The 20338-nt window shown below is 37.6% G+C and overlaps 1 protein-coding gene across 2 annotated transcripts; it reads left to right on the top strand.

Moving 5' to 3' along the window:
- Positions 1-2685: 2685 nt before the first annotated feature.
- LOC149185062 (strigolactones hydrolase CXE15-like) lies at positions 2686-3990 on the top strand. 2 transcript variants are annotated; one of them, XM_089419044.1, is made up of 2 exons: positions 2686-3725; positions 3865-3990. In XM_089419044.1, exon 1 carries the CDS (start codon positions 2754-2756, stop codon positions 3696-3698), a length of 945 nt encoding a protein of 314 aa, XP_089275170.1. In that variant the 5' UTR covers positions 2686-2753; the 3' UTR covers positions 3699-3725; positions 3865-3990. The 2 variants fall into 2 exon arrangements, with proteins under 2 accessions (XP_089275170.1, XP_089275169.1); XM_089419043.1 differs by having other exon boundaries at positions 3813-3990.
- The last annotated feature ends 16348 nt before the right edge of the window (positions 3991-20338 follow it).

Genomic DNA, 20338 nt, shown 5'->3' with positions numbered 1-20338 from the left:
GATTTTGGACGCTATGCATAGTATTGTGGAAATTTCTTAAACAAAAATAATAATTTACTAATAGCTCTTTGATAGAGTTTAATTTTGCATGAATATAAAATCATTTATAACATTACAACACGAGTGGGACTACTTGTAAATCGATTCCAAACACCAAAACTCTAGAGGCCAGAGTTGGTGATGGGACTTACTTTCAAATTGCTTGTATCCTCCTATACTATAGGCATATGGGTGACGCCTCGAGAGATTTGAAAATGGGTGGGACTACTTGTAAATCGATTCCACAAACCAAAACTCCAGAGGCTGGAGTTGGTGATGGGACTTACTTTCAAATTGCTTGTATCCTCCTACACTACGGGCATATGGGTGACGCCTCCAAAGATTTGAACATGGGTGGCACTACTTATAAATCAATTCCAAACACCAAAACTCTAGAGCCCGGAGTTGGTGATGGGGCTTACTTTCAAATTGCTTGTATCCTCCTACACTACGGGCATATGGGTGACACCTCCAGAGATTTGAACACGGGTGGGACTACTTGTAAATCGATTCCAAACACCAAAACTCTAGAGGTCGGAGTTGGTGATGGGACTTACTTTCAAATTGTTTGTATCCTCCTACACTACGAGTGTATGGGTGACACCTCCAGAGATTTGAACACAGGTGGGACTACTTGTAAATCAATTCCAAACACCAAAACTCCAAAGGCAGGAGTTGGTGATAGGACTTTCTTTCAAATTGTTGTATCCTCCTACACTACGGCCGTTTGGGTGATGCCTCTAGAAATTTGAACGTGGGTGGGACTACTTGTAAATCGATTCCAAACACCAAAACTCTAGAGGCCAGAGTTGGTGATGGGACTTAATTTCAAATTGCTTATATCCTCCTACACTATGGGTGTATGGGTGATGCCTTTAGAGATTTGAACACAGGTGGAACTACTTGTAAATCTATCCCAAACACCAAAACTCCATAGGCTGGAGTTGGTGATGGGGCTTGCTTTCAAATTTCTTATATACTCCTACACTACGGGCGTATGGGTGACGCCTCGAGAGATTTGAACACGGGTGGGACTACCTGTAAATCGATTCCAAACACCAAAACTCTAAAGTTCGGAGTTGGTGATGGGACTTATTTTCAAATTGCTTGTATCCTCCTACACTACAGGCGTATGGGTGACGCCTCTAGAGAATTGAACACGAGTGGGACTACTTGTAAATCGATTCCAAACACCAAAACTCCAGAGGCCGGAGTTGGTGATGGGACTTACTTTCATATTGCTTGTATCCTCCTACACTATGGGCGTATGGGTGACGCCTCCAAAGATTTGAACGTGGGTGGGACTACTTGTAAATCGATTCCAAATACCAAAACTCCAAAGGTTGGAGTTCGTGATGAGACTTACTTTCAAATTGCTTATATCCTCCTACGGTACAAGCATATGGGTGACACCTCTAGAGATTTGAACACGAGTAAGACTACTTGTAAATTGATTCCAAACACCAAAATTCCAAAGACTAAAGTTACAATTCATTTTTTTTTAAATGTGGTTTATGATTTCGTTGTTATAATATTAAAAAATAAAATAAAAAATAAAAAATAAAATAAAAATAAAAAAATATCAACATGTTGTATCTGTTAAGCTCCATTAAGTTCTTTACCAACTGCTGCCTACAATTGTGGAAGCCAACTGCAGTCTTTCCTTAATTTCTAGAAACCAACCGCAGTAATTTCCTTAAATTAAGGAAATCAACTGCAGTTAATTAATTTTCTTCTTGGGAGCTTCTGAAGTGGTCCATTACTCCATCTGGAGTTCTCTACCTTCATCAGTGGAACACATAGCCATCAGAAGCTTGATGGAAGCTTGGCTATAAATTTATCTGTTGGTCGCCAAGCTTGCATCTCAATCCCCTTCAGTTTTTTACACCATCTAGCTGAGAGAGCAAAGCTTGGAAGTGCCTTTAAACTTTTTGTATTCTTTTCTTTTTGTTTGAATTGAAGCAAGTGGACTGTAGTTTGCATCAAGAACGTCACCAATAGCTGGAAGTAACTTATTTTCTGGGCATTTTTCGATTCTTTAAGTTTTTTCTGCATACAGAATCGCTGTTGCATAATTGCATTACAGTGTCACCCAATTTCCACATTATTTGATAATGGGTAATTACAATTTACATCCATCTTCTAGAGTTCGGTTTACAATTTAGAGTGCTTCCCCAGCGGTTTCCTTTTCTTTCTTTTTAAGCTATCACAAAGGGAGTGATGTACAAGATCGCTTTAATTGATTCGCAAATTCGTTTAGCAAGGCTGCCATGAAGTTGACATCTAGCGTCATCTATAGGCAAATGCATCGTTCGTTCCCTTCAACGTTTGGACGGCACGTTTCCCAAAAGGAGGAATCTGAACAATAAAGCAATGCAAGTACTAAATTCTGACGTCCCCACTCCTTTTTCCCATTGGAGAAATCAGCTTTTCATCACATTCACGCTGACCACACGCTGTGCTTCAACAGGCGTCGACAGGCATCTAGAAGCACCATACACAACTTTCCGTGACGAAAGATCACCGACATTGCACGCCTCGCTCGGATTTTGCCACCTAATCCTCAGAACTTCTGTTCATTCGACAAATTACGACGCAGTAAAGTCAAAATTAGAGTGTGCGTGATCTATATATTCACATCCCTGTGATGCCTCTTCCAAACTTCCCAATTCCATTTTAGACCCATTAGTCAATAATTTGTATTCTGTTAATTGATGGAAAAATCAGTGATAGCCATGGCGTTAGAAGAGCTGGCCACGCCTGTCCTGCCATCCCCGCAAGCCACGCTACCTGAGGATTCCGGAGTGGCGTCCAAGGACGTAATCTTGGATCACAATCTCGACCTGTGGGTGCGCATCTTTCTTCCTCCGATTCAATCCCATCACAACGAGAGCAAACGAATGCCCGTTTGCCTCTATTTCCATGGCGGTGCATTCATCACGGGTTCTCCGGCGTGGCGCTCTTTTCACATGCTTTGTGTTAGAATGGCCACTGCGGCAGGTGCAATTGTCGTTTCCGTGAATTACAGGCTTGCTCCTAAACACCGCCTCCCGGCTGCTTACGACGATTGTCTCACCGCCCTGTCGTGGCTCCGCTCTGAAGCGACGAAGACGGACAACGACAATGGAAGAGATGGGGATCCGTGGCTTCAGTCCCACGCCGATTTCTCTAGAGTGTTTATAATGGGCGATAGCGCGGGCGGAAATATCGTGCATCATGTGATTGTGAAGGGCAGCGACTGGAATCCTCTGAAAATCAAAGGGGCCGTGATGGTGCAACCTTCCTTTGGTGGAGAGCAACGCACTCAGTCGGAGATCGAATCACCGGAGGAGTTGGAACAGAGTGTTAGGAATCGGATGATGGCTCTGCCTGAGGGGGCTGATAAGGATCACCCTTTCTGCAATCCGCTCGCCGCCTCCTCCGATTACCCGACATTGGCGGAGGCGACTCTGCCTCCGCTGTTGATTGTGATAGGGGGGCGTGATATGCTGAGAGACAGGGCAAAGGCATACTACGATAGTGTTGTCAAACACGGTAAAGCGGCTGAGCTGATTGCTTTTGAAGAGGAGAAGCACGGTTTCTACTTCTTGAAGCAGGAGGCGGAGTGTACAGAGACACTTATTCAACACATTGCCCGCTTTGTTGAAGCCCATAACTGATTCGGCGCCACGAGATCATTGATTTATGTATGTAATTCAATTTGTAATTGCCGTTTTGTTTTTGCTTTTTTCTATTCAAATAAAGCTGGAAAGCTGAATACATGTTTTTTTCAGGACGGAAAGCTGCATACATACCATCTTCAATCTAATCTGATTGTAGATTCAGATTCAGAAAGCTAGATACAGACTATCTTCAACCTAATCTGATTGTGGAGATTCTGTCATCTCGTCCAGCGACAAAGTTAAAAGATTTAATGACAAAATCAAAATCAATCATTGATTTTGTGGCGGAGATTTCGGTGATCATGATCTCTCATAGATTTTGTGCTGGGCTTCCAGTGATCCTAATCTCTCATATGATATTTCAAGTGTTGTTACATTCTAAAGATCCAAAACTCTTATATATTATATAATATATATGTGTCGCCATGCATTATTTTCTAATTCGCAAATATAAATGGAAATTAAGTTTTATAATTAAAATAAATAAAATAATACATTTAAAAAATAAAATTATATATATATATATTAAAAATATTTAATTTTAAATGAATCATATAGGCTTGCATTTAGAATAACTATAAAATTTATTAAAATATTAAAAAAAAAATTATAAATTATTTTTATGATAAAAATATTTTATTTTAAAATAAAAAATATTTTTATAAGTCTATATAAAAATTTTAGAAATTTAAATTTTAAAATAAAATATTTTTAAATCTATATAAAAATTTAAATTATAATTAATATTCTTAATTCACTGGTCTCGGGGGTATCCAAGCCATGAATAGAGCAATAATGAGTTATAATGATGGGTCGATGGATGGCAGTCCTCATTTATTCCTCTACATGCGTAAAGTGACAAGTAACATTGATAGGTTTATCATGAGGTGCGGACTTCAAACATCAAGCTCGTCTTTGGGGTCTGGCTTAAGAATTCTAGTGGGGTATTGTGCAACGGTAAACCGATTCTCTCAAGATTCAAGGGGGTTTACGAAAGGAATGCACTAGCGCGTCTTTGTCTCCTTGTCTGCGAGCATTTGCTTCGAGTATGTCCTTTTCATCTGTTCTAAACACACCCTCCTTGTTTAGGGTCACTGTAATTGCTTAAATCTTAAGATGGTTGTTTCTAAGTTGATAAGAAGGGAAAGTTAAGAGGGTTCCCGAGTTGTATGGGAGAAAAAAAAATTCCAATTTTGATAAAAGGTCCATGCACCTTGATAGTTTGTTTATTTATTATTTCTCTGATGGCTCCATATTTTACAAATGATTTTGGGACTCTAGCTTGTCTCTCAGGTGTATGGGTTTTATTTCATTTAGTTTCTTTAAAGACAATCCATTTGTTTGGATTGGTATGGGAAATTATAAGAGGAACTCTTATGAATAAAAGTCAACAAATCTTCATCCATCTTAAGTTGAAATAAGAAGCCTTCGGCAATAATTATTAAGTGAATGGTAAAAATTTAATCTCCATGGAATATTTTAGAATATTCATAATAGTATACCCAAATCAAAGTTTGAAATTTATATCCAAAGTACTTATGTCTTTTTTTTCTTTTTAATTCAATTGATTGCTTAAAAAGAAAATCATATGAACAAGTGTCATATAAATTGAATTATTTGTGGCTTTCACAAATCCCTCCCAATCCACCTACTGAGTAGCGTACAAAAGTTATTGACTTTGGTTTATCATAAATTCCATAAAAATGTAGCCACATTAGTGAATATGTAGCCATATTTTGGTCATACTCTACAGTGGTTCCCAAATGTCATTTTCGCAATCGATTTGGACGCTTACTAAGAGTGTTGTTTGGTCAGGTCTAAGTACACACATAATATAGCATATGAAGTGTATCATCCAAGCTTGGTGGTTTCCAATAACATGATGAATGATCTAATGGCATTACTAAGGCCTTCTGTGTATTGGATCCTAAAATTCCTTTGGCAGTGAATAAAGTCTAATCCACACTAGTGCCATGTTAAAATCTTATTTGTTGTAGTTGAATCTTTCCACCCATGGCTTCATAGACAACATTGTTGAGTTTAGGAAGTATGCTTGATAATATGTTCAAAGTATGCATAAATCCCTTTCTTGCGGCCTATTGCAACTAACACAATGCATTCATGGCTTCCAAACCCGGCTTATCGCTATCGGCGAGATCCCGGGCTTTTATATAAGGCACTCCACTGTCTTCCGGACCCGCCAATGATTATGAACTCGTTCCCGTATAACCTTGTGTCTTGCGAAAAATGTTAAGGTCAGGGCTTTCAAAAAAAATCATACATGGCGGACCCAGTGAACCCATCGAATATGACATATATATACGTCGGGTCCGAAGGCCCATCGTATATCGCAATCGGCCAAGGTCCAAGGTTTATATATATATATATATATATATATATATATATAATATATATATATATATATATAGATATAGATATAGATATATATATATATATATATATATATATATATATAGATATAGATATATATATATATATAGATATAGATATATATATATACATATATATATACAATATAGATATAGATATATATACAATGCACCTTGTTAACTGAACCCTCCACCATTATCAACCACAATCTATATTCATTTCGGGTCTGCCTCCCGTATCACATAACGCAATTGGTGGGGTCCTCGGGCTTATATATATGTGGCGCTCCCCTATACTTCGGACCCAATGGTTTATTAATCGCAATATATACATGTTTCGGGTCCAGGCTCTATTGGTTGTTGATATCGGTGGGATCCGGTATATACACATATAGCGCACCATAACCTCCCAGATCTGCCGATGATTATAATGCCGAGCATATAAACTTTCAAGTCCACAATTTGGATTCGGTTGTGTGTTTTGCGACAGTTTTTAGTGTAAACCGAGTTTGGCTTGCTAGGCTTAATCTATGCATAAAGCTAAAAACCAGGGGCCGATTCTTTCGCATTTGATGTGATAAACATTCAATAGAGGCAATATTCATGTTTTAAAGCATTTTTGTTGTATTTTTATAAGCGTGACTGGTGTCTCTTATTTCTGCAGGCCAGGAGTAACGAATGCACAAGCGGATCCAGAAAACCCTTATATGCAGAGGTGTTCTATCGAAAGAGCGGCCTTTGACATTTTCAGTTGGTTTCCAGGCATTGCTTGCGTGTTCCGAAAACAAAACCACTCTAGATCGCATCATGAACAGGACACACAGTCATCCTCTCTAATCAATAACCATTCAGTGCCCAGGAAATGAAGCGCCCTAATGACAAGAAATGCCCTTTACGTGTCAACAGTGACACCAACTATTTTCACCTGTTTCTTCTGATCGGCATAATGAAGGAAGGAGAGGGAAGGCGAAGAGGCAGGGAAGACCGAGAGTGAGAGGCTTTTAGCATAAAAATTACCTCCAAAGAGAAGAAGGGGCTTTTTATTTTCGAGAAGAGCAGTGTTGCTTTATTGTGAATAAGGAGGATTGTTTTTTAGGGGAGAAGGAGCCTTTAGTTTCAAACTGATTGTATTGTTTTGGATCATAGTGTTGTTACTGGCATGAACGTAAATGTGATTTATATTTATGCATATTGATGACTTACAGTTCACTATTAGTTTTGCTAAATTGAATGTGACTCAGTTTCATGGTTAACTTGTGAATGGTCTCTGATTTGAAGCTAAATTAAACATCAGTTGCAGTTTTAATTCCATAGAAGAATGTGGATTCCTATATGAGTAATTGGATTGCAATTAGCTTTAATACTGTCTTGTCCAGCTGTGAATTCAGTGATTGATTCAATTGGACTTGAATCCATGCATGATGTTTAAGCTTCTTTATCACGCTCCTACTGAACATATATATGATGTTTAAACCTCTGTATTATTCTCTTGCAGGATAGATTAGAGTAGCTAGGACTAGGTTAGAGTTGTTAACAATAGCATAGATAGGATTTAATACATAGAGGTTAGTTGTTTCATTTTGTTGATTTGATTGAAGTGTTCCTCCCGGAAGCAATCTTTTGACATGTCCAAGTGGTTTACGGGGTCCCTTAAAACCCGTCGGAGAGCCCCATCGCTTATCGCTATCGGCGAGATCCCAGGCTTTTATATAAGGCACTCCACTGTCTTCCGGACCCACCAATGATTATGAACTCGTTCCCGTATAACCTTGTGTCTTGCGAAAAATGTTAAGGTCGGGGCTTTTCAAAGAAAATCATACATGGCGGACCCGGCGAGCCCATCGAATATGACATATACATATGTCATGTCTAAGGCCCCATTTTATATCGCAATTAGCCAAGGTCCAAGGTTTAATAATATATATATATAATATATATATAAATATATATATATATATATATATAGAAATATATATATATATACATATATATATATGTATACATATATATATATATATATATATATATATATATATATATATATATATATATATATATATCTATATATATATATATATATATATATATATATATATATATACATATACATATCTTATATATATATATATATATATATATATTATATATATACAACGCACCTTGTTAATCGAACCCTCCGCCATTATCAACCACAATCTATATTCATTTCGGGTCCGCCTCCCGTATCACATACCGCAATTGGTGGGGTCCTGGGGCTTATATATATGTGGCACTCCCCTATACTCCGAACCCAATGGTTTATTAATCGCAGTATATACTATATATATACAACGCACCTTGTTAACCGAACCCTCCGCCATTATCAACCACAATCTATATTCATTTCGGGTCCGCCTCCCGTATCACATACTGCAATTGGTGGGGTCCTGGGGCTTATATATATGTGGCACTCCCTTATACTCCGAACCCAATGGTTTATTAATCGCAATATATACATGTTTCGGGTCCAGGATCTATCGGTTGTTGATATCGGTGGGATCCGGTATATACACATATAGCGCACCATAACCTCCCAGACCTGCCAATGATTATAATGCCGAGCATATAAACTTTCAAGTCCACAATTTGGATTTGGTTGTGTTTTTTGCGATAGTTTTTAGTGTAAACCGAGTTTGGCTGGCTAGGCTTAATCTATGCATAAAGCTAAAAACCAAGGGCCAATTCTTTCGCATTTGATGTGATAAACATTCAATAGAGGCAATATTCAGGTTTTAAAGCATTTTTGTTGTGTTTTTATAAGCGTGACTGGTGTCTCTTATTTCTGCAGGCTAGGAGTAACGAATGCACAAGCGGATCCAGAAAACCCTTATATGCAGAGGTGTTCTATCGAAAGAGCGTCCTTTAACATTTTCAGTTGGTTTCCAGGCATTGCTTGAATGTTCCGAAAACAAAACCACTCTAGATTGCATCATGAATAGGACACACAGTCATCCTCTCTAATCAATAACCATTCAGTGCCTAGGAAATGAAGCGCCCTAATGACAAGAAATTCCCTTTACGTGTCAACAATGACACCGGCTATTTTCACCTGTTTCTTCTGATCGGCATAATGAAGGAAGGAGAGGGAAGGCGAAGAGGCAGGGAAGACTGAGAGTGAGAGGCTTTTAGCATAAAAATTACCTCCGAAGAGGAGAAGGGGTTTTTTATTTTCGAGAAGAGCAGTGTTGCTTTATTGTGAATAAGGAGGACTGTTTTTTAGGGGAGAAGGAGCCTTTAGTTTCAGACTGATTGTATTGTTTTGGATCAGAGTGTTGTTACTGGCATGAACGTAAATGTGATTTATATTTATGCATATTGATGACTTATAGTTCACTATTAGTTTTGCTAAATTGAATGTGACTCAGTTTCATGGTTAACTTGTGAATGGTCTCTGATTTGAAGCTAAATTAAACATCAGTTGTAGTTTTAATTCCATAGAAGAATGTGGATTCCTATATGAGTAATTGGATTACAATTAGCTTTAATATTGTCTTGTCCAGCTGTGAATTCAGTGATTGATTCAATTGGACTTGAATCCATGCATGATGTTTAAGCTTCTTTATCACGCTCCTACTGAACATATATATGATGTTTAAACCTCTGTATTATTCTCTTGCAGGATAGATTAGAGTAGCTAGGACTAGGTTAGAGTTGTTAACAGTAGCATAGATAGGATTTAATACATAGAGGTTAGTTGTTTCATTTTGTTGATTTGATTGAAGTGTTCCTCCCGGAAGCAATCTTTTGACATGTCCAAGTGGTTTACGGGGTCCCTTAAAACCCGTCGGAGCTAGCCATTCCAAACGAAAGCAGGTCTAATTGGGGCTTGCGATCATGGTCATTCCCCTTGTTGGCATAGAGAAAATTAGCCATGTCAACACAATGGTATTTCTAATTCTGTTAATTCCTTAACCTCTACAGGAGAAGATATGGCATTGTGGCATCATAGGCACAGGCACATGAGTGAGAAGGGGATGCAGATTCTTCACTCAAGAAATTTGTTACCAGGTTTGAAGCATGTTGTTTTAAAATTCCGTGAGAATTGTGTTTATGGAAAACAGAAGAGAGTCAGATTCCTTAGAGTTGCAAAAGAAAAGAAGAGCGAAAAATTAGATCTTGTGCATACAGATGTATGGGGACCTACTCAGGTATCATCTCTTGGTGGCTCTCATTATTATGTTAATTTTATTGATAATGCAACCAGAAAAACCTGGATTTATTGTATTCGAAATAAATTTGATGTATTTGAAACTTTCAAGAAATGGAAAGCTTTGGTTGAAAATGAGATAGCAAAAAGGTTGAAGTGTCTCAGATCAGACAATGGAGGTGAATATTGTAGCAAAGAGTGCGATAGGTACTGTTCAGAGAATGGAATTCGTAGAGAGAAGACAGTTCCAGGAACACCACAAGAAAATTGTGTGTCATAAGGGATGAACAGGACAATCATGGAGTGTGCAAGGTGCATGAGATTGTATGCAGAATTTCCTTTACAATTTTGGGTAGATGTTCTAGATACTGTTGTTTATCTAAGAAACAGAGGGCCTTCAAGTTCCTTGGATGGTGGTATTCCAGAGGAGGCGTGGATAGGTAAAAGGGTAAACTACTCTTTTTAAATACTTTTGGTTGTGAAGCCTTTGTCCACATTAATAAAGAAAATAGAACAAAGCTTGAGGAAAAATCAAAGAAATGTACCTTTATTGGATATGGCATTAATGATTTTGGTTATCACTTTTATGATTATGAAAAACACAAAATCATTAGGATCAGAGATGCCATATTCAATGAAAAGGTTTTGTATAAGGATCAACTGCAAGAAAAAGAAAACAGAGAATACACAGTGCTTGACGAGATCACAGGAAAAGTGATGGTGCCTGAAAATCATAATGATCAATAGCCATAACAACAACCACAACAGCAACAAGCACCTCAAACACCTGAAAGTGGCGTTAGAAGATCTACCAGGATAAGTAGACCCCCTTAACGATACTCTCCTTCATTATATTATGTATTTTTGACTGATTCTGGTGAACCAGAATATTATGAAGAAGCAGTGCAAGTAGAAACCAGGAAGAAGTGGGAGTAAGCCATGAAAGAAGAGATGAACTCCTTAGCACATAACCAGACTTGGGACTTAGTCAGGTTGCCTGCAAGTAAAACAACATTGCAGAATAAATGGGTTTACAAGTTGAAGGAAGAAGATGGAGGTAGAAAAAGGTATAAAGCTAGACTTGTGGTGAAAGGGTTTGCACAGAAAAAAGGTATAGGCTTTGATGAGATATTTTCTCCTATTGTTAAAATAACTTCAATCAGAACTATTTTAAGTCTAGTAGCAGCTGAAGATTTGCATCTTGAGCAGTTAGATGTAAAGACAGCCTTTCTCCATGGGGATTTGGAGGAAGAGATATATATGCAGCAGCCACAAGGATATGAGGTAAAAGGAAAGGAGAAATTAGTGTGCAGGTTGAAGAAGAGCTTGTATGGCTTAAAATAGGCTCCAAGGCAGTGGTATCTAAAATTTGACAGGTTTATGTCTGAACAGGGTTATACTAGATGTCACTTTGACCATTGTGTTTATCTCAAAAGGCAAAATGATGGCAGCTATATTATATTGTTATTGTATGTAGATGACATGCTTGTTGCAAGTTCTAACATGTAGGAAATAAATGTGCTCAAAAGAAAACTGGCAAACTCATTTGCAATGAAGGATTTGGGTGCTGCAAAATAAATCATTGGTATGAGAATAACTAGAGACACGGAGAATCACAAACTAACATTGTCTCAAAGTGAGTACATAGAAAAGGTGTTGAAAAGGTTTAATATGTAGAATGCAAAACCATTTAGTATACCTTTGGCTAGCCATTTCAAATTAAGTAAGGAGTAGTGTCCCAAGTCTCAGGAAGAAATGGCTCGTATGTCTAAAGTTCCATATCCATCAGCAGTTGGAAGCTTAATGTATGCAATGGTTTGCACAAGGCCTGATATTGCACATGCAACGGAAGTTGTAAGCAAGTACATGAACAATCCAGGAAAAGAACATTGGATGGCAGTGAAGTGGATTCTCAGGTATTTGAGAGGTACCACAAATCAAGCATTATGCTTTGGTGGTTCAAACATTATTCTATAGGGATATATTGATGCAGATATGGCGGTTGATAGAGATAACAGGAGAAGCACAACAGGGTATGTGTTTACTATAGGTGGAACATCTGTTAGTTGGGTCTCAAAACTGCAAAGTGTTGTTGCACTCTCAACAACAAATGTAGAGTATGTTGCTGCTACAGAGGCTAGTAAAGAAATGATTTGGTTACAAAGGTTTTTGGATGAATTGGGTAAGAAGCAGGAGTTGGGCAAGTTATACAGTGACAACCAGAGTGCCATACATCTTGCAAAGAACTCTGCATTTCATTCCAATACTAAACATATACATCTCAAGTACCATTTCATACGGTCAGCATTTGAAGATGGACAGTTGAAGCTGAAAAAGATACACACTAGCCAGAATCCTGCAAATATGTTAACAAAAGTTGTAACCCAGGAGAAACTGAGAATTTGCTCAGTTCCAATTGGTCTTAAAGTATGATGAAGAAGATGATAAATAACCAAGTCCAAAGTGGAGTCATTGTCCAGCAAACGACGCAGAAGTGGAGTTGCTATAATCAGTATCCAAGTGGGAGATTGTTGGGTGTGGAGCCTGATTATCTTCTGTATTCAAAGGTATCGCCGCATTGGACCCCAGTTCGTAATGGGGCGGCAACGCCGCCCGTAAAATATTCACTGCAGGGGGGGTCGTTGCGACCTTTGGGAGCCCCTCCTGGTAGGGGGATCAAGGGCTACGGCCCCAAAGCTAAGAATAGATGTAAAATTGCCTTGTAAAATGTTTTAATTTTGTAGTCAATCTAGGTCGTTCATTAGGCGGAGATCTTACGGTAGAACTTATGTTTAATTTAGGGGTTTTTTGCCCTAGAAAGCAACCCCTCGCTATGTATGAGGGAATTGTATTGCGTCTATGTATATCTTTATTCTGAGTGAGGAAGAGAGAGGAGATTGAGAGCAAAGAGGGAATTACAATGGATCTGTTGTAGGTTGTATCTGTTCAGTTTGCTGGATAATATAAAAGGAAGGACTGCCTGTTTCTCCGTGGACATAGCTCAAACTGGGTGAACCATGTATATTTGTGTCTCTCTTGTTTTATGTGTTTTCTGTGTTTATATTTTTGCAATATTTTATGTGTTTCATTGTTCTGTAATATATAATTTTCTAACAAATAGCTTGTTCCTCAGTAATGGCTCAAAACATAGACACATCTTTGGGAATTTTGGGTCGGAGGGATCGAATGAACCATTTATGTAATATCCCATCAGGTAACTCGGTTCTTACTAACCACTTGTGACGATGCCACTCATGAATATGATCAGAGATTAATGTGGCATCATCTTGTTTGAAATTGGACAAGAGGTCAGAGTCGATATCATACCAAGTAGGTAACTGGAAGTGTGTCAGGAAAGTTTGAGCAAGGGAGGCAAAGTCACCGTAGGATGCAGTATCTAACTCAATGTACCACTTTGTGGCATCCTCAGTCAATGTACGTTGGAATAAGCAAAGTTTAACATAATCATCCACTAAAGAATTAGATGAACACCATAAATGATAAGTGGTAATGTGCGTGGATGGATTCTCCCTAGGATTTTCTTCAAAATTGGGAATATCATATGATAATTTAATGGGCAGAGGTGGCCACCAAGGATCATGAAATATGGGGTCATTAGTCAGTTTTTCTAAATTTGATAAATAAAGAGAAGATAGGAAAGGATTTTGGAGCTGCGTAAATGGGTCAAAGGTAGGAGAGGCCCTAACCAATAATGTGGTCCCCCCATATAAGGAGTGGAATGATGCACCTGCTGGTGAAGAAAAGGGTTTTCCCCAGCATAACACTATTGCGGGCCAGGTTGACTGGAAAATGGAGGTTGCCCCTGGGGGTAAATACTGCTAGAGAGAAAAGAACCCCCAAAAGCATGACTATTGATGGGGTTGTACCCAAGGATAGAAGAAGGATCGCCTTGTGCAGTAGAACCAACATAAGGAGGATACCTTATGTGAGAAACAGTACTGGCAACAGAGTTTCCCCAGGTAAACTGTTAGGTCCCTATACCACTAGTGTAACCCCTTATTTTTATTAGTACACCCCCCTTATTATATTGTTATGCCCATGTAGTCCCCATATTGTTATTATTGTGCCCCATAAAATACCACTATTGTTATTATTGTGCCCTTACATTATTATTGTTAGGTCGACTCTGATTTATTATGACCCCTTAGACTCTTATATAAAGAAAGAAGGTCTTGTCATTTGTATCATCTAAGAATTGTTCATTTATGTAATGTAAAGGAGGTTTCCCCCTCGAAGAGGCTTATTTCTAAGGCGTTGATCTATCTTTTCTATCTTTTTGTGAGCTGGTTTCATAACATTTGGTATCAAAGCTTTGGATTCTAGGGTTTCGCTGCTCCAAATAGGTCATCATGGCATTTTCGCTATAACGTTGTTTCTATGATGTTTCAGAAGAGAAAAAGAACCCATTTGAGACAAAATCGTGCTGAACCTCAAGTACGAATTTTAGAGCTTGTCTCACTACATTTTCAGAGATATGATCTAAGGAAGTTAGGATTTTTTCAAGCTCTAGAATTTAAGCTAAAACATACCATCATGGGATTTTTTCTATAACTCTTTCACTACGAAGTTTCAAAAGTTAAAACAAAAAACCCATTTGAGAAGAAATCGGTCTGAACCTTAGCTCCGAATTTCAGATCCTGTCTCGCTATATTTTCGGAGATATAGTCTGAGGACGTTAGGGTTTTTGCAAATTCCTAAATTACATTCCAAATAGGTGACCTGGGGAAAATCATCATAACTTTCTCTCTGAGCATCATATTGAAATTTCGTAAGAAGTTATAGAAATAGGATGGACTTTAGTTTTCGGTATATAGTTTTCAAATCCAAAGGTCAAAATAGTGACACGTGGCACTTCATACAAATTTTCTCTTCTAAAAAGGTATATAATTAGGTCATCTTGGGAGATTGTGCATAACTCTTTCTTGGAGAGTCCAATTTGGATAAGACTGGTGGAATTGAAAAGACAACGTAGAATGCTATTGTAGGTTGTGATTTCAGAACTAGAGGATCTGAAATTAGAGAGTTACCGTCGTTTTAAGATCGAGCTCCTAAAATCAAGAAAAGGCAATATGAGGAAGTTTGATGGCAAGGATTCGGTAAATTGGATACTACAGATGGAGAAATATTTTGATCTAAATGAGGTGAAACTATTACAAAAGGTACGTATTGCATCTTCATATTTAGAGCCAGATCAATTTTTATGGTATAAATGGCTTTGTTCTTGTAAACAACTTGTTACGTGGTCAATTTTCACAGAGGAAATGATAGCACATTATGAGGATACAAAGAGCAATACCTTCTTTAGTGCAACACCACAACAATTGGAAGAAAAAAGAGCAAAAGAGTTTTGTTACAAAGTGGAAATCAAAATTATGGCAACAAGGAAGTCTACCCCTCACAACTATAAAGATGGAAGTGTTGTTTCTCCTAGCCTTCTACAAACTACAAGGGTTACACAACAACAATTGGAAGAAAAAAGAGAAAAAAGGCTTTGTTACAATTGTGATAACAAAGACATTAAAGGTCATAAGTGTGTTGAGAAGACATTATTTTACATTGATTGTGGAGAGGAGGAAGAAAAGGATCAAGAAACGTCAAAAGAAGAAGATATACACCAGGAACCAACCCCAGAGAAAGAAGAAATGAATCCGACCATATGTTGTAAAGCATTGGAAAGAATTACCACTCCTCAAACTCTCAAGATAAAAGGACATATCAAGAAGAAAAAGGTTCAAGACGTGAAAGATCACATCGAGAAAGAAGAAATGAATCTGACCATATCTTGTAATGCATTGGTCGGAATTACCACTCCTCAAACTATCAAGATAGAAGGACTTATCAAGAAGAAAAATGTTCAAGAAGTGAAAGATCACATCGAGCATTAAGAAATGAATCTGACCATATCTTGTAATGCATTGGAAGAAATTACCACTCCTCAAACTATCAAGATAGAAGGACATATCAAGAAGAAAAATGTAATAGTGTTGATTGATCCGGGCAGCACCTGTAATTTTATTCATTGTAAGATAGCCAAGGAATTGAATTGCTTCCTATATCCAGCACCAGAGTGTTAAGTGATGGCTGAAAGTGGAGGAACCATAAAGTTCTCTATAAAGTGCCATAATATCAAGCTATCCATGGGAGAATATGTATTGAATAGCCCAATGCTTCCCATTCCAATGGGTGGTGCTGATGTTTTACTAGGAGTCCAATGGCTACAATCTTTGGGTACGATAGCTTTTAATTTTCAAGAACTTTTCTTGAAATTTTTTTGGAAAGGAAAGGAAGTTGAATTGAGGGGTATCAAAGGGAAACCTGGGAATATAATCAAGTCTAACAGCATGACAAAGCTTCTAAATAAAGAACAACAAGGCATAATTGCGCAATTATGTTCACTAGAGGATCCCACATTGAAATCATGTATTTCTCCAGATCTCCAAAACGTTTGGACAATCATTCCAAGGTATTTGAGACTCCCAAAGGCCTCCCACCTATTTGTGATCATGATCATGCTATTCATTTGATTCCAGGAAGTGTTCCTCCAAACATCAGGCCTTACAGATATCCATATGCCCAAAGGAGTGGGAACTCATTCAAAAGTTACAGAGCATCCTAGTTCAAACAGTATTGCGAGAACTTGACAAGGAAGGAAAAATCATATTGGAACCTAAAACAGTCACAGAACTGAAAAATTGACAGCTACCGAATAGATCAATTTCAGAGTATCTCATCAAGTGGAAGAACTTACCCACTGAAGATTCCACATGGGAGGACAAGGATTTATACAGAAGCCTCAAGATCTACTCAAGCGTTGAAGACAACACTTTTTGAAGGAGAGAGGCATGTTAGGTCCCTATACTACTAGTGTAACCCCTTATTGTTATTAGTACAACTCCCTTATTATATTGTTATGCCCATGTAGTCCCCATATTGTTATTATTGTGCCCCATAAAAGCCCACTATTGTTATTATTGTGCCCTTACATTATTATTGTTAGGTCAGCTCTGATTTATTATGACCCCTTAGACTCCTATATACAGAAAGGAGGTCTTGTCATTTGTATCATCTAAAAATTGTTCATTTGTGTAATGTAAAGGAGGTTTCCCCCTCTAAGAGGCTTATTTCTAAGGCATTGATTTATCTTTTCTATCTTTTTGTGAGCTGGTTTCATAACATAAACTAGCCCCCCAATAAAAGTACTAGTAGGTGGCACCCCTCCAAAAAGCGAACTGTACCAAGCCTGTGACATACTAGAAGCGGCGTTGCTCCCAAGCTAACCAAGGAAAATGAATGATCCTCCCCACCTATTGCTGGATGTAACCATGCCTAACTGAGGGACAGAATAGTTGGTTGGGAAAAATGCGAGGTAAATATTTCTGAACCTACCGACTGACTAGGCTGGGGTGCCATGGTCGGCATCAAAGATCAAGGAAAATTTTAAGGATAGAAAATTTTCTTGAAGTTTAGAAACATTGGCGAATCTTACTAATCCCTAATATGCAAACTATAAAATCTTTATTGATATAAATGTAAAATTATTCAAATTTATAATGATTTTATATATAACCTCTATATAATGTTGGCGATTTTTAAGGTAAAATAATTTTATATTCTAAAATTTGGGCGAATCGTCTTTTACAAAATTGAAAATTAGCGAATCTTTTTTGTGGAAAAATCATGGAAAATTAGCCCACTGGGCGAACATTAGCCCCTAAAATTATCCATGTCAAAGATGGTATGGGCATGGAAACGTTCAAGAAATTTTCAAGAGACATAGAAGAAACTGGTGGAATGTCCCAAGAAGAAGTAAGAGGTGTGGATGAAGGAGTGGGTATAGCCACACTAAGAGGTGGCAATGATATCATGGCAGCTGATATTTCTTCTGCAGAAGGTAAGGAAGTCGCATACTCTACCATAGGGTAAAGTACGGACAAAGGCACCTTAAGTGTAGGCTGGTGTGGAACTGTCAGGATTCAACCGCAATAACTCAGGTCCTAAAGGATCACTCAACGGTGGATTGGCAGGGGCGTGAAAGTAATCTACCAAAGTCTCGATAGAAATCAAGTCACTATCCAAAGGACTAGGTATATATTCCATGACAATGTGCTAGTCTAAGTCTTGAGCACCTATAGGCACTCTTCGTGTAGAGGAAACGAGTCCACCTCGTTCAGGAGGTAAATTGTGAATACGATGTGACCATCGAGGAACAAATTCAGCTAGGGTGATAACTCCTTCCATGTCTACTTTTAATCCATCCTTCAGACCTTCCATGTCTACTTTTAAACCATTCTTTAAACCATCCCTCTTAGGTACCATTTCATTTTTGGTTACTCTTTGTAAGAGATAAATTTGTTGCACTTGGTCGTGTAATTTTGATATATCATGTTGCATTTCTTCCTCTTCTTCATGTGTCATAGTAGAGCTTTCTGGTTGCTTACTAGGAGTATCCATTTTTTTGTTTCGAGACATATTGGAACCAAATAATGATATCTATGCTTTATTATGCACTTTGAATTACTTCAGACTTATTTCCTCAAACAAAACTTATGAAAATTTAAAAAGATACACACCTTTTTCTTCTTTCCTTTTTGAGATCGATATTGAAACCGTTGTATCTATGAAATTTTGGTCTCCCAATGTTTGAAATTTGGTTCTGTAATAGCACTCTAAGTTTTCTTTCCAATGCCACAAGTCAGACCAAAATTGGATTCTTCAATATAAAGTTATGTCAAATCTCCCATGATGACCTGATTATGGATTAGTTTAGTGGAGCGAACTTGTATGGTCTACCACGTGTCATTGTTTCAACCTTCATCCCTGAAATCGATATAAGCGAAACCATAGTCCGTGTGATTTTAGTCACTTTTTACGTAATTCTAATCCAATGCTTAGATATAAAGTTATGTCAATTTTCCCTAAGTCACCTATTTGATATTGAATTATGGAGCCTGCAAAAACCCTAATTTCTTCGGACTGTATCTCAGAAAATATAGCAAACCAAGATCTAAAATTTATACAAGAATTTAACCAATATTTTGAATCCATGTGGTTAAAATTTTAGCTTCTAAAGCCTTGTAGAAAAAAGTTATAGTGAGAATTCCAAGATGGCATGTTTGAAGCAGAGAAATCATAGAATCCAAAGCTATGATTCCAAATGTCATGCAACCAACTCACAAAACATAATAAAATATAGATCAACAACTTCAAAATTATCCTCTTCAAGGAGGAAACCTCTTTTACATTACATAAATGAACAATCCTTGGATGATTCAAACGATAAGACCTCCTTGGTGTATATAGGAGTCTAAGGGGTCACAATATAATCAGAGCCGACATAACAATAATAATGTAAGGGCACAACAATAACAATAATGGGCTTCTATGGGGCACAACAATAACAACATGTGGGATAGATGGGATAATAATAACAATAGGGAGCTACACTAGCAATAACAATGAGGGGGATACACTAGTATTATAGGGATCTAACAAGGAATTATGTCCCATCAAGCCCCACTTAGCCAATGGAAAATTAGAAATAAGATTTGTAGTAATTAGAAAATGAATTTTGAATTTACATGAAAATAGGAATATTCAACATTTTCCCGAAACTTTGGTTAAAATTGCATAAACTTGGTAAAATAATGGGAAATCAATGCACTTTGACCACATGGAGAATGTTATAGTCCCTAGTGAAATAGAGAGTAATAATAGAACATTGAAATTGAGTAGGAACCAAGTTTGAAAATCTCATCTACAAATTAAACCAATGTCATATGGTTCGGGTTTGAATTTGGGTATGGCAATGATTAGGTTGGGTTCAAGTTCAAATCTTTTAATGGGGTTCTGATAAGGTTTTCCATTAGGTTCGTCTATACACATTTTCTATATGTGTAGATATATTAACTTAAAAATGAAATATAGGATAAAATTGTAAGAAGGCAACATCAATTAATAAAAAAAATGCCATCACGAAGATGGAAACTACAAAGATAGATTGCAAGCTTGAGTAGTGACATGAGGTTATGAGTTTTGATCTA

The sequence above is a fragment of the Pinus tabuliformis genome, chromosome 3_2 (assembly GCF_031772625.1).
Source record: "Pinus tabuliformis cultivar Carrire ecotype Pingquan chromosome 3_2, CPIR1, whole genome shotgun sequence".
Lineage (NCBI taxonomy): Eukaryota > Viridiplantae > Streptophyta > Pinopsida > Pinales > Pinaceae > Pinus > Pinus tabuliformis.
This window is presented reverse-complemented; position numbering and strand designations above follow the sequence as displayed.